The sequence below is a fragment of the Sorghum bicolor genome, chromosome 9 (genome assembly GCF_000003195.3).
Source record: "Sorghum bicolor cultivar BTx623 chromosome 9, Sorghum_bicolor_NCBIv3, whole genome shotgun sequence".
Lineage (NCBI taxonomy): Eukaryota > Viridiplantae > Streptophyta > Magnoliopsida > Poales > Poaceae > Sorghum > Sorghum bicolor.
The window spans coordinates 3,003,446-3,019,450 of NC_012878.2; the positions used below are offsets into that span (position 1 = coordinate 3,003,446).

Here is a 16,005-nt window from a genome sequence, read left to right on the forward strand (position 1 = left end):
TGCCTTATCGACTTTTCTTTTCTTTTTTTTCGGTAATAATGATTGGATTAGGACGTCTGTCTTCGTCGGACGCGGCCATGGGGACTCTGTCGGCATGCTTATCTAGGTGTTGTTATGCATTCAAAATTTTAAAAGTTTATAAAATTTTTATTAAATCTTTAAATATATATAACATAAATTTCAATCTATGTTAGATTTTTATCTAACCTACAACTATAAATTAATTTGATTTTGGTCATCAGCTAAAAAAATTTTCCGATTCTGTTTTTATCAGTGAAAGACATTCTCATCGGCTTTTTCTATTTTTTTTCGTTTCCACTTCTCAAGGCTTTTGTATAATTGAGTTGGCATTTGTTGTTTGCAAACTTCCAAAACAAAATGCAAAGTCTAAAAATATGTCATCTCGAAGGGTTTTGCATAATTGAGTTGACAATTAGCCAAAGTGGACCCGGCCGCGATTTTTTCCTTCGCGCGCGCTCACAATCGTCTTCCCGCGCGACTTTCCTTCGCGCGCGTAAAGTCGCCGCCGGGTCTGGCGTTTTCGTCACAGGTCACGCCACCAGTTTTTCCTGCTCCCCACCGCTCGTTGCAGGTGCCGCCGCGGTGCGTCCTTGAACTCATGGCGTGAGGCGGTGGTTTTCTGTCGCGATGGAGTCCCTCGCGAGTTTTGCAGCGGACGACGGTGATGGTGTTGCTCGCGATCGCGATATATGGCGCAAAGAAAGTCCAGATTGTGCGGGGGACCAGGAGACGCGCGCAATCGGCTTTTTGCCAAGCTGTGCGTGGCTTGGCATATATGCCAAGTGTGCTCTCTCATTTGTCAAGTTGCCCAAAATGCAAAACCATTGGATACCCCTTTTTACGATTTTTGACAAATTACAAGAATGCAAAATTCAAATGCAAAATCTTTGGAGATGCTCTGTTTCCACTTCCCTACTTCCCTGAGTGAGGTATGTACGTGACTTTTACTTTTTTCTTTTTTCTTCCATCTTTTCTTATATAAGTAAAAACAATAAATAACAAATATAGTACTATAAATCTTTTAACTCTTTATCTTTCTATAATCTAATAAATAATCCATATAATTTACATACTTTATCATCCAATAATTTATATCTATATGCTCATATAAATTAGAACAACTTGATTATAGTATTAGTATCGAGTTCAATTAAAGTCGTATTGGGTTTCATCTAACCATGTACTTACACACGAGTCTATATAGCTAAATCTCATGACTTACATAATTTATCATCAAGTAATCTATATTTGTATGGTCATATAAGTTAGAACAACTTGAATATAGTATTAGTATAGAGATGAATTAAAGACGTATTGGTTTCGCCTAGCCATATACTGACAGACGCAGTCTATATAGCTACCGTGAACAATAGTTACAAGTCAATCGATGTACTTATTTTCCAATAAACTCAACGTTAATAGCTACAAGTCAATTGGTGTACAAGTTCATCTGACTAAAATCTATTTAAAACACTTACCATGTTTCAAAGTTTTTGTCCAATCAAAAGCAAATTAATCTATATTTATAAAGCATAGAGTATTTAATGGATATGCCCTGCTCTTCCAAGGCTACATAAGTTAGAGCAACATATCTAGCTAGCCATAGTTCGGTGCACAGTATGATCACAAAACAAATATAAACATATATCATGATCATTAGATAAAATCTAATCCTCACGTGCTCATGCAAATTACCGTACTCGAGGTACGCGAGGGAGTCTAGATCCAAGATGAATTGATACGATTATTAATAAGTCTAAGCTACAAGCTAGCGAAGTGACTATGTAACATGTACGTCTCATTACAACGCACAGGCACTAAAGAGGCAAAATTTCTTGGCATCTGAAATTTTCGTCCAACCTAATCTTGAAGTGGCTCATACTTGCCATAAAACTGTGTCCGTGTTTTTTCGTTGAAACGTCTCGTTGTTTTCGTCAATTTTCCTATTTCTTTTTTTCGGTTTCCTCTTCCCACCATTACGTGACTTTTTTCTCTTTTTATGTCCCATTGTTTCTTATAATAAAGAATAAATATATTATGAGTTTCCTATTTTTTAACTTTGCAAAATGCGTTCACGCCCTTTGTGTACCGCATGTGAGTCCAGACTTATGGTTCGTGCTAATACAAGTAAACATAACTCACATTTCTTATATTTTTTATCTCCCACTTTTTTTCTTATAAACAAGAAAAAAATAAATAATAAATATATTATGAGTCTTCTATTTTTTTTACTTTCCAAAACGCGCTCATGCCCTCCATGTCCCATATGAGACTTCGATTCGTGCTCATACAAATAACCACAATTCGCATTTAGCAACCCATGAGAACAATTGCTAGCTAGCACTAAACAAAATTTGTTAATGGTCTACACTGGATCGCTGAGACGCGCAAAATCTACATAATACTAGAGTAAGTGAGTACTTTATCGACAAATTTTTAGGTCTTATTATTTTATTTTCCTCAATATAGTTTGATATATTTTTTTGTAGTTTTTGTATTTCTATTTTTCCTAGCGAAAACTCAGACACGTGATGGATCGCGTGTTTGTGTCCTGGCAAAGAGAAGAGCCACCTAGCATTGGGGGTCACAGTTCCAGGAGAGAATTTACTAACAACAGGGTTTGGGTTGATGTTCGCAACATGGTGATGCGATGATGGTGATCGAGACAACATGGGAACCGCTCGTTTGGACGATGGGAGTTTGCATAGGGCTAGCGGCAGGGGCGTCGTGCTGGAGTGGTAGACAAGAGCCCTATGGTTAGGGTAGGACATTGTGGGAGGTTGGTGGGGCAGTGATCTTGTGTAAGGTGCCGACTGTGGGTGCTAGAAGCCCACTGGAGAAGGCGGCAGCTGAGGGGTGCATGAGGCAGTGAATGCAAGCGAGAGCAGGATTGGAGGCGGTGCCAGTAACAAGGAAGAAGAATCATGCAGTTCCCAACCACGCGACTCTTCTCCCATAGCAACGTACGGACATATTTTCTAGTATAGATATAAAAAAATTTAATTATATAGTTTATCTGTAAATCACGAGACGAATCTTTTGAACCTAGTTTATCCATGATTGAACACTAATTGTCAAATACAAATAAAAGCGCTACAGTAGTCAAATTCTAAAATTTTTTGGATCTAAACAAAGCCCTATTATACCTTTTTCCTCTTTTCCACTCTCAGTCTCGTGCTTGTCTGCCGCTCCTGCTACCCGCGCCGGTGGGCTCACACGCGGCTGCACCTGCCGTCAGTCCTGTTCACAGCACTCGTCCTGTTCGCATCCCTCCTTGCGTGTGCTATATGCTGTGACTGCGGCGGCTACCAGCGAGGCTCCTCTTCCTTCCTCCCTACCTCCATCTCCTCCCTATGCGGCCACTATGCCCTCCATGCTAGATGCCACCGGAGTGAGGGCGACGTTCTGGCTTTCGATGAGCCCGCGTGCCTCCCTCCCTCTCTGCTGTTCTCTCCCTTGCGCCGTGACCTCCTTGCATCTGGAGAGGGAGGGCAACGACGGTGGTTTCCCCACGAGCTAGGTGAGGTCCTCGCGTTGGTCTAGATCTAACATATGGCGGCGGTGGCTAGGGTTTCGGCGAGCCCTTGGAAGTCATATCTCGTAGTTATTGAAATGGTTCTTTTTCAGTGTTGCAACAGATGATCTAGAAATATTGTAATAGTATTTTTTTGGATTGTCGCAACAGACATTTTTTGATGTTGCAGTAGTAGTGCTTGAGATGTTGCAATAGCTATTTTTTATTGTTGTAGCAGATTCCTCCTGATGTTGCAGTGAATGTGTTTGAATGCTGTTGTAGAGATTTTTTTGATGTTGCAATTCATATTTTTATTTTGTTTCATTACATGTTCTTTCGATGTTGCAATAGACTTTTTGTTTGTTGCAACAGTTTTTTCCTGTTTGTTGCATTAGATGTTCTTTCGATGTTCCAATAGCTTGTTTTTTTTTGTTGTGTGCAACCGGTGGTGGATGGGCTGTAGGGGTGAGTTGGCAATGTGCGGAGGTGCTGGGGGCCGGCGTGGTTGGGGCGGGCAGATCCCGTGCACGTGGGAGGTGGGGCGAGTCTTTGCACGGGGGGGGGGGGAGGAAAGGGGCACGGGGGGCGGGCAGGGGTAGCTTAGCATATCTACTTTTCTTTTCCATATGGGGGCGAGCGGGGGCGCATGCGAAGGCCCGGATGCACTCGCGCGTCGGACGTCTGGGCGCTAGCAAGACCGTTGAAAGTACAAATGTCTATTTATGTTTTTCCTTTCTTTGAAATTGAAGACCTCTAGTCTATTTTAGATAACCATGACATCTATAATATAAGTTCAAATTGGTAATAATATGATAGTGTCCAAAGAAACTTGTATCAAATTAAATACAAAATACAACATTGATAGATTTTTTTGTTCCATTGCACAACACATAAATATTTAGATGTAAATATATCATAATTGAAAAAATATACTATCCATGTGTTTCTATGGTTAAATATTTTGTTTCGTCATTATCTTCAAGAACCATAAAAATCTATAGTTGGAATCTCTGATTAAAATCAGCAAGAAGTTAGTTGTTGATGTGTCAAGGATTCTAGTGCTTATGACAGAGGAACTCCCAAGTTTTCACATGGCAGATCTCGTCGAGGATTGCAGAGAAATATTTATTTAGACGTGATTAGGAATTAAAGATCAAAGTCTCAATTCAGTGGTTGATTAGTTAGACCATCGAGTAATCTAGAATTTAATAAAATAGGTTTTGTTTTTAATCAAATCACAAAACTACATAAAGGGCAATGGTTCAAAGAATAGTGTTATGTTCATTATTTGTTTTTATGTTTATTTGAGAAAAAAACAAGAATCCACCATAGTTAGGAGAAGATTTTGGAAAAACTAAGACTAAGCAGATGCACAACAGGGAACGCACGGGCCAAACAAAAAACTTGTGGATAAAAGATGGAAAGTATGTTGCTCCTGATGGTGAGTGAGCTAAATCAGAGTACCCAGATCTTATAGATATTGATAGGCTAGAGCTGAACCATGAGGATTATTAATTACAGGAGTCATGGGTGGAAAACTTTGTTGTAATTACACTTGGGTGTGATGACTATGGTGGATTTATAATTGTTTGTAATCTGCATTACAGTTTTCATGCATGTAGAAATAATTGCCTGTGATTTGTATTTATACTTGCCTGAGATCTATAATTGTCCTGCGAAAACCAGAAGTTCTGGTTCCCTACCTAGAAGTTCTGACTTTCCAAGCACAAGTTTTGGCGCCAAAATTTAAATTAATAAAACTATTTCCAGTGCAAGGACACAGTATCATTGGCGGTCCGGCAACTAAGCCGCCAGTGTTTAATGCTTTTACACACACGGTTCACTCATGAAGCTGCTTGTGTAAACTTCTCTATCACTAGCGTTTCTTGTAAAAAATCCGCCACTGTTAAAATCATTCCCACAGGTTGTTCCTATAAGCTACCGCCTATGAAAAAAGCTTTTGTGGTGGCGATTTTCTTATACCAACCACTTGTGAAAAAAGCTTTTGTAGTGGCGGTTAGGTTACGTGAACCGCCAACAAAATTGTATATTAACACTGGCATATTTCAACTAACCGCATGTAAAGTTCTATATTTCCACTGCCTTTGGCAGTGACGGTTGCTTCATCCGCTAGTAGAAATGGCTCTGCTCTGCTACACTAATGCTCGCAGAGCAGAGCCATTTCTTCATGAGGACCGATGGACGGTGTTGATGAACCAGCATGATGTAGACAATTTGGACCTTGGGATGCAAGCTTTGCAATGCATGCATGGTGGATGGTGTAAGCTGGAAGAACTGGTAAGACCGACAGAAGCCGACAGTGTATATACATAATACATGTCGCCATCTGCCTAATGGTGCCCAGACTCAGTTGTAGCAGCAAATGATGAGCAAAGCAGGGAGTGATCGAAAGCATTGTCGATCTGAAGGTTGCTTGATCAGAAAGTTCTTTTAGACTTAGACAGTAAAGTTTCTGGATTTGATATTGACATGGTCGATACCACCGCTACCGCATGACCGGGACTAATCAAAGCCGTGTCTGTATAATATCGTCACAAATTTTAAGAATTTCTATCGTTTTCGATCGTTTACCTTTGTACCCCACAGCACAAAGTCAAAAAGAGACCTGCACCATATATGGATTATGTTATCACTAAGCCTGGATGCACTGTGTGTTTCTCCGTATGGATTACTCCGTATTATGTAAAACCTGTTACAGCATGGTTAAAATGTTACTTCAATGTGAATCCATGACAAAAAAAAATGCTTTATTTTTTTGCGCTAACGGTTGATGCAAGTACAGGTTATATTAGCCTGTCTAACCACAATAAACAAGAAGAAATCGATGGAAGAATACACAAATGCTAGGGGAGCATTTGACTTGTTCCATAGATCAGGAACAGGATATATACGTTCCACGCTGAAACAACGCTGAGAAGAAAGAAACCAAAGTCAACTTCAGATACAGTTTCAAAACAATTAAACCTGTTCCAGATAAACCATCAGTTTTTGCAGCAAGTGGTTACCGCTATCCTAAGTCAGATCAGGAAAGCACTCTGATGAATTTTGGGTGACAAATGAAGTTGCAAATCTTTGGAATGCATGGCAATGTTTGAATCGTCTGGAGTTATAAAAAATATAGAGGTGGAAAAGAACAGAAATTTCGTTCTTCTGTTGTGTTGACGCAGTAGTTTTATCTTGACAAAATTGACGCAGTATTCGGTACTGCATGCTGCATTAATTAGCAATTGTAGAAAAAAAAAAGACCATGAAGCCAAATCTAACATGCAGAGACATGCATCCATGAGTTTTGTGGGATATGATTTATTACATAATTAAAAAAATATACGCCAGGTATTTAATTGAGGGCGTGCTTGTAGTTTTCAATTGCTTATGTTGTTATTATTAATTCATGCTAAGCAAACCCACAAAAACTCTTTAATCCATTCCCGAGCTAAATATTGCTAAATTTTTGTTCTGCTATTTGTGACGAAAATGGTGCCTACCCGTGGGCTATCCTGCGGTTATTTTATAACGGCCACCTTGGTTAAGGTATTAACAAAGACGGGTCAGCTTAACACAACCACCTCGATTAATAGCAATTAATACAGACAGTTGAGCAACATTGACCGTCTCCATTAACGGAAGCAGTTGTCTTATAACAACCGTCTCAGTTAATGGATGATCAACCGAGGTGGCCACGCGTTAAGACAACTGCCTCTGTTAAACATTAACCGAGCGGCCGTTCGAGAGGCTGGGCTAGCTAGGGATAACGGAGGCAGTCAAAAATAATGCCCGCCTCTATTAAAAAAGGGCGACGCCACCTGAAACAAATCCTATACTAGTGAGTTACTCCCTCCATACCAATAATTTTTGACGTTTAGGACATGATTGTGGTAGCCAAGGAGTGATTAATTAGGGGCTAGTTTCTCATCTGTGCCCTTAATAAATACGGTTATGAGTGCTCTCTATACAAGAAACTATAAACTGGCTCAGTTGGCTAGTGTGCACAAACTAGAGCCTCGGGTCTCCGGTTCAATCCTTAGCGTGCGTGGACAACGAAGAGGCAGGGGCAAATAAGTCCAGAAGAAACCCCATCTGGTCAAAACGTCAAGTTTTATAAAAACGTTTGAGTTCTCCAGAACGTCAACTAAAACAGGTACGGAGGGAGTACCCAATTGAGAGTTTAGTCCTTACGATGAGCTCAAAAAAACTAGGTAAAAGCATGAGCTTCTGATGCTAACTCGTTATGTTTAGGGTTTAGTTGCACTCATTTGGTTCTGTGCTTACCTTTCCTGGTGTAGCTTGCTAGCTTAGTTGATAGAATAGGAACACATAGAGTGCAAAAATCTTTTGTGTTAAGAGAGAGCAACACTTAGAAAGAATTGTAGTGCACATCTATATATTATCTTGCGTAGGTTTTAGTTGCCCAATTAATTTTTAAGTTGCATAATTAATTACCTTCCTCTTCGGTGTCATATATAGTCCTTCCTCACCATCTTAGTGTAACCTTATTATCCTTGGATTTTATTTTTAAATATTGTTTGAAATACAAGCCTAGCTAGGGTTATGACGACGCATTAAAGCAACAAGGTCATGTACTATCCCGGAGTTCCCTGTCTCTCTCAGCAGTTCTAAACTAAGACATTCATTGTTTCTCACTATCTGAAACCGGCTCTTTGTTGAGTGCCAAAAGTGATTTGCTGAGTGCAATTTTTCGAGCACTCAGCAAAAAAAAACACTCGGCAAAGTTATTTCTTTGTTGAGTGTCGAGAAAAAACACTATGCAAAGATGTTATTTGCCGAGTACAAAACAAAACACTCGGCAAAGAAGGTAAATTTGTTCATTTGAAAAACTTTTCAACTACAAAGTTGTAACACTTCTCAAGAGCTACAAAATTTATTTTCATCATTTCTTCATATGACAAAGTGAAAGTAAATTTGTTCACAAATCTTATATATCTCTTGTAATTTATGCAACTACAAGAAAGATATATAAGATTTGTGAATAATGTTAGAACTACCATGTCGAATGAACAAATGACCAAACAACCAAAACAAACTTTGTAGATCTTGAGAAGTTATAGAATTTTATAATAGAAGACTTTTTCATTTAAATACATCTTGTCATGCAAAACTGTGTTTGAATTTAAAAAAAATTAAATTCTAATTTTTCAAACGACCTCAAATAATCAAAATAAACTTTATAGATTTTGAAAAGTTATGAAACTTTATAGTTGACAATTTTTTTGATTTCAAATCATCTTATCATGCAAAACTATGTTTGAGTTTCTCAAATTTAAAATTCAAATTTATAAAAGACCTCGGATGGAGAAACTTCCTAAACAAAAGTGTAGATCTCAAAAGTTATGAAACTTTATAGTTGATAACTTTTTTATTTGAATTCATTTAGAGCCTCAAACAAGCAATACACTCAGTTTACTATAAAAATGTGGAGAACCGAAATGAGGAGGTATTGCGTGTGAGTGTGTAGTGCAGTGGTTAGAGGAGGTATTGCACGAGGAAGAGATCACGAGTTCAAATCCTGTCGGCCATGTAGCCTTGAATTGTGTGCGAGATGGGTGGGCGTTGACCGGTGGGGCCCTCTCCCAATTAAGAAAAAAATTCATATTTTTTCAGAGGCAGTTTTGCCGATTGGGCTTTGCCACACTCCGCAAAGCCTTTGCAGTACCGGTGGGGCCCTCTCCCAATTAAGAAAAAATCCATATTTTTTCAGAGGCAGTTTTGCCGATTGGGCTTTGCCACACTCCGTAAAGCCTTTGCAGAATCCGGTACCGCCCAATGGAGATTGTCATAATAAGCACCCGTCATCCATCTGCTCTATCGCCCTAATTTATTTATGTCCTGCTGTAGCTCGCACTAGTCCACTTTCATCTTGACCGTACCGCTAGTAGCTAACTCTAGTGCAAATTATTTTTTTTCTGACTCTACAAGGGCTAGGTATTTCTCTTGGTTGTGCACCTCTTTCATGTACGCTGCAGTTGATGCCGTAAAATTAATTCTTCTTCTATGCTCCCCTTATCCCATTTCCCTCGCATACACCTTGCGCTCAACACTGCCTCATCTCCTCTATTTTTCTCGGCATATAGCATTGTGTCCTCACTTGATCTGAAGTATGAGTTCATTCGAGAACTCTATCATTGTCTCCTCCTTGCTCTCCCCCATGCTCCTATATGGAGGTCCGATGATGATCGTGAAGATCTCTGAAAAGCACCATAATCGACCATAATGAATGCATCTCCACCCTATTTGAAAATTAATTCAGACTCAAACTCTAGCACAAACCCATTATCATTCAATGGTTTGCTCTCCATTGGTACTTGAAGTTCCTAAGCTTTACTCATCTACCCCAAAGAACCCTTAAGTTGAACGGGTCCCACGACTAGTATTTCCCAATGGCCATAAACTTCTTTAGTTCTTTATCTTCCATAGAAAAAAGGTCAAACTCCTCATCCTCGTCGTCCTCCTCCTCTAATGCTGGCTATTTCTTGGCTAACACTATCACCATATCCTTTAACACATCCTTCAACACCTATCAGACTTGTGCTGGCAAACCAACTCATTTTACCAAAATACCCTCAGATGCCCAACTTCTCCATCTGTCATGTGCTTAGCAGCCAGGGTACGGGAACATGGGCACGTTCCCCGTTCCGGGAACTTCGTCCCGAAACGTGGAACGGGAACATCATGGAACGTCGTTCCCAAATGTGGTGGAACACGAATCATATGCAGGAGCAATCATAGAAACGTCAGTCTCAAGTGACTATGGAACTTCGTGGTGTGCGTGCATACTGCGCCATACCCGTCCGTGAGCGGCTGGCGGCGGCGACCAGCAAAAAATATAGTTGGTGATTGACTCATTGGCTTGGACCTACAATGAGCCTTATGGCTGGAGTTGGACAGCCCAAAATGAAACAAAAAATACAACAATAAACTATACCACGCTAGGAATCGAACTCATTTGGTTCAAAACAACACGTAAAACTACCTGAGCCAACCACCACGTCCCAGACACACGTTCCTTTGGAAAGTGGAACGCGTTCCGCAACTTAAAGGAACGAGACGAAGCTGTATACCCCCTACGTTCCATAGTTTATGAGAATGCCGTACCACGTACCACGTACCCTATGTTCCGGGAACTTGGCTGCTAAGGTCATGTGCCCAGTTTCTTCTCCTCCGTGATCCCCAAACCCGGCCTCAACGTACTCATGTCACCGAATATCCCTTTTCACTCCATGCCTACTAATTAGTCCTGCACTTATTTAAAAAAAAAGAAGTGCACCATGTGGTGGAAAAATGATAAGGGATCCTTGCCGACATCCAAGACATGGAGTCCGCCTCAAGCACGGTCCCACACAGGAGTTGTTTAAGCTATCCCTTAACACGTGTAACATTGCTTTGATCGCTCTAAGCCATCATACTACTGCCACCCAATCGCTCATGACACAACCACATCTACTAGATTATTATTGATTTCCAATAATTACAGTTACTTTATTTATATTGTGTTTATAGTCACTTTTAGTGTAGTTTTCAAGAAACAACAGTATAACAAAAAAAGGGGCTGCTATTTCTTAGGTGCCTAAAATTTAAGCTTTTTTCAAGCAATGAACAATATCTATTAGATCTTAATCTAACCATCCAGAAACCAGCACAATACATGTTCTTTCTCTTCCTCTCTTTATCTCTCTTGGTCCTTGATTTCAGGCATTTGGACTATAAGAAACGTGAAAAAAATAAAAATCCAGGTGTTGTAGTTCTCAGTAACACTACTACAAGTTTAATCTTTCGCAACGTTTCACACAAGGGCTCTGAGGCGGGTGTCATTTTTGCCCACCACAGTTATTTTGGGCATAGCTATTAACGGTGGTGGTTGCTTATAATAACCGCCATGGTAAATGAAGTCCAGCCAGCTAGCCCACACCAGCCCACTACCATCTTCGATATATAAACGAAATCATTAGGAACCCTAACTCTCTCACTCTCTCCCAGTCGCAACCACACCCCAGCCCGATGCCTTCCTCAGCGCAAGTCATCTTCTCACCCTGTCGCTCGCTCCCTCCACTGTCTCGATCCTTCCCTCCAGATCCGGCTGGTGGCGCCTCTCCCTTCCTGCAAAACACGGCGCATGGCGGCAGCACCCCTTCCTCAACTCCCATCTCTCTCTCAGGCCCGTCGGCAGCGGCGCTCGTGCTCCTAGCGGGAGCGAGGCAAACACACATCACCCTGGCGAAGTGAGGCGGGCCTACTAGCGGGCGTGTGGGCGATGGCGCTCTCCCTGGCCACGGCAGCATGGATCCTGCGCGGAAGAGGTAAGTCCCACCCTCACTCTCCTCTCTCAGATCCAAGAGGATCCGTCCCTCACCCTCTCTCTCTCTCTCGCAGATCCAGAGTCACATGGATCGGGGGTGGCCAGATCCGGCGTCATGGGCATCAACTCGGCGGTGGGGGTGGCCGAATCTGCCAGCGCTCCTCCCGTTCCCTCCTTTGCTCCTAGATCCGGTGGCCGAGGGCCCGATCCAATGGCGAGCTACTTGATTCCGGTTCGGCGAGGATGCTGGCACCGGCGAGCAGCGGCAGCGTGTGAATGGACTTGGCGGGCCCGTTGATGGGCTCGTTGGGCCTATCCACGGGTTTTCTTTTTTTATTTTATTTATCGTGGCAGACATTTGAACCGTCTCGGTAAATCATTGATTTAATGTGACCTTTCATTTGAGGCGGTTGCAAAAACCGCCTTGGTTAATGCCTTTTGGCCACGATGGTTAAGTTTTTTTAGTAGTGTAACACTCTTTTTTGTTAGTACAAAATTAGATCAAACTTGAGCTGAAATCAGATGCTAGAAGCTCGTAAAACTCTCGGTTTTGTACAGACACACTGCTGATTGCGGGGGAAAAAATAGCTTCTACATTTCTATAAGAGGATGTCATCACTAAATTTCTTTCATGCTGTGCAAATTACACAATTTTACTTGACAAACTTGTGTTTGATTTCATTCACAGACTTGAAGAGAAAACATTCTCAAACTTATGACGTATTGACGTGTGGAACGTATAAATAAATAAACAAACATAGTACACAAGGTAATTAGCTAAACTTGACTAGTAGTGTGGGTTGACGACGAAGCACTTCTCCCTGATCTCTCCCTCGTCGCCGGTGAGCACCTGGACCTTGCCCATCTTCACCATGGCCTTGGCGAACTTGACCTGCCATGCTTTCTCGACTGCGGCGTTGAAGTGGACCATTCCGGCCGTCCAGGGGTTGTCGAGCAGCGTGTTGTCGGAGACGAACAGGACCTTGTGCGCCAGCACGTTCTTGTAGTACTGGTTGTCGAAGGTCGCCGGCGTGACCGGGTCGAGCGGCACCACCGTGGTGTCCATCTGGCCGTTGCTGGACGGCCATGGGCAGCGCATCTTGAGGTGCTCAGCGTAGGTGGGGTCAAGCGACGGGTCAGTCCGCCCGAGCTGGCCGCTGAAGTTGTAAAGGCGCTGCGTGAAGGAGGAGCAGTGAGAGCGGCCAATGGTGTGCGCGCCGGAGAGCGTGACCATGTCGTCGGCGTTGAGACCCTTGCGCTTGAAGCTCTTGATGAGCTCGGCGACGTCGTCAAACGGGGCGGGGACATTGTTGTCGAGCACCTCGTCCTCTTTGGACACGCGGCCGTCACGGCGGCCCGAGGGGACCTTGTAGTCGAGGCCGCCGGCGAGGTAGGCGCCGTCGCGGGCGGCGAACGCGATGATGTCGGCGCAGGAGACGGTGCGCGGGCAGTGCGCCTCGAGGACGGCCTTGGCGTCGTCGACGACGTCGAAGCCGCGCATGCTGGGGTTGTTGGCGACGGAGTCCTTCTCGGCCTTGTTGCCCGGCGTGGAGTTGATGAGGATGGAGGCGTCGCAGCCCCGGACGAAGCAGTCATGGAACTGCATCCGGATGAGTCCGGCGCCGACGCCGGCGTCACGGGCGATACCGCGGCGGACGGCGTTGCGCACGATCTCCTCGGCCTTTGGGCACGAGTGCTTGTAGAAACCGACCTCCAGTTCCGCCGCCGCGTGTGCCGCCGTGGCGACGACGAGCGCCGCCAAGACTGTTGCCAGCCATGTCGACACCATGATCGCCTGCAGTCCTATCGTATCTCTCTGCAGGTTTGCTATAGTAGCTTGAGCTGAGGTCGAGGTCGAGGTCGATGGCGATCGCTGAGAATTGAAGCTGTTGATGAGGAGATGAAGAATGGCGATGCTGCTGGGTCTGTATTTATACAGGGGAGATAGCCTGCATGCATGGCATGATGTGGCAGTTGGAGGGTGGCGTGTGCATGCCATGGATGTATTGTCTCTGTGCACCCAGTCAACTAGTAAGACCCAATCTTGGCATTCCATAATATCTGCTAGACCCTCCTTCCATGCAGCATCGTTAAAACAACTCCCAACAACAACAGCTGCAAAACGAGCACATCTAATTCTCAAAAGCATGGAAAAGTACTTTGTTTTGGTTTCACCGTACCTGCATGCAATCGCATATGGAATGGGCGAAGGGAGCAAATTTAGCACCACTTTTCCCATAGGCTCTCCTACAAGAAGAGGAAAATCTCCAACTTCGACTTATCAATTTATTTAGTTTTCATAAAACTATTAAGTTAATCAAAGAATTATCACACGAATAGTCAATTCGTCGTTCGAAATGATTTCTTTCACTTCACAATCTCAAATAATTCACTTAGAGTAGGATTGCAACTGGGTCTGTTCACGATCCCGCAAATAGTTTTTTTTTACAGTTCTCATGCAACCTGCAAAAATTAAACTTATTTACAGGATCTCTGCACACATGCATGCAAATTGCTAATGCAAACCGTGTTTTAGTCAACTTGTTGGTATGTCGCTGTAAACCGTGTTTTAGTCGACTTGTTTTTTTTTTTAAAAAAAAAAAGAAGAAGCAGGAGTGGTTTTTATTAGCCCCCTACTGAATTTAGTCGACTTGCCATGGACGGTGAACCATGAATCCATGAGGGAGGAAACTTCACTTTGTATTGTAAGTTAAGTAGCTATATATCACTAGGGGTTATCGTGCTGATCAATCAACCTAACCTGGGAAGAACTGGTAAGAGAGGCGACAGTAAGCATGTGTGTCACCATCTACCTAATGTTACCCAGAGACTTGGTAGCACCGTAGCAGGAGCAGCTATCATAATCATATGCAAAATCAGAGAGTTGTTAGGAGAAAATGATGTGTGAAGTATTGCTTTAGAAAATCCTCTGACAAAGTGCAAGTTCATGGATGAACACGTAACATATTTGACGAGGTCGATAGGGAATGACCGGGACAAATTGGAGACGTGTATATGAGCCTGGAGGACGATGTCAACAAGTTCTTTATAGTTTATTACCTTTCCTTTACCGTGTAGCTCGCACTTAGTCAAGAGCGAGGTTTGGTGATCTTCAAGATTATTGTATCATTTCATAGAAGACAATCGAGATATATGTCGGCCCTGTATACATGCATTTACCATTCTCCAAAGTGCAAATCAATTCCATCATCACCTACGATCACGCGTGACGATTTGATCAAATCCCATTCAAATTCTAGTTCTTCTTTAAATTAACAGTTTGATTATTTAGATCGAGGTAATTTTAGTCACCCTACTTTTTGATCCTTTCTTGTTTTGTCTCTCTGTCTTTGCTGCACGGAAACGCTTTTAATTTGGTGCGGGTAGTTGATGCAACAGGTAGCATATTAGGTAGTTTTCTAACCGCAGCAACCAATAAACATGAAGAGATGAGAGGAGCACACCAAATATATTGGCTGGCGGTTTGACTATGTACATAAAAGGCAAAGATATATGCTCAGAAACAACGTTGTGAAAACAAATGTCAACTTTAGACCACATATTACATATATGCATGCATGATGCATCCATACTGATAACATATCCCGGTCACCCCAAGTGTCGATCAAATGGCCAACATCTGTACGCTCTGTTCGCTTGGCTGATAAGTCATGGCTGAAAATATTGTTCGCTAATTTGTTGTGAGAGAAAAACACTGCTGAATGGTTGGTAGATTCGGCAGATAAGCTCAAGCGAAAGATTTTTTATAAAGGATTTTTTTCAATGAACAAATGTCAACACGGTAACTGCATATGTAGGAAAACAGGATTGGGAAGTGCAAACGACTGCATTTGACAAAAAAAATGAGGTGGACAAATCAACATATAGTTGCATGCACCCACTCAATGTTTCTAGGGCATGCATATTGAATAGGAGAACCAGATCCTCTAACTTTAAATCATGTGACGTGGTCACTGGTATGTGTGCCTATGTCTCCTAGAGCCCACCACTACAGAAAATGTTTTTTACAGTTGTCTTTAAGTCTTTTTAGAGACGGTGGTTTTAGGAAACTGCCTCTAACTAGAATGTGGAGTGTATTAGATAACGAAATAGATGGGAAGCTTTTGCCTTTAGAATC

General features: G+C 42.4%; 1 protein-coding gene across 1 annotated transcript; it reads right to left on the minus strand.

The window, feature by feature from the left end:
- LOC8068191 (peroxidase 5) lies at positions 12,446–13,763 on the minus strand. Its single transcript, XM_002440498.2, has one exon. The coding sequence runs from the start codon at positions 13,654–13,656 to the stop codon at positions 12,655–12,657; it is 1,002 nt and encodes a 333-aa protein (XP_002440543.1). The 5' UTR covers positions 13,657–13,763; the 3' UTR covers positions 12,446–12,654.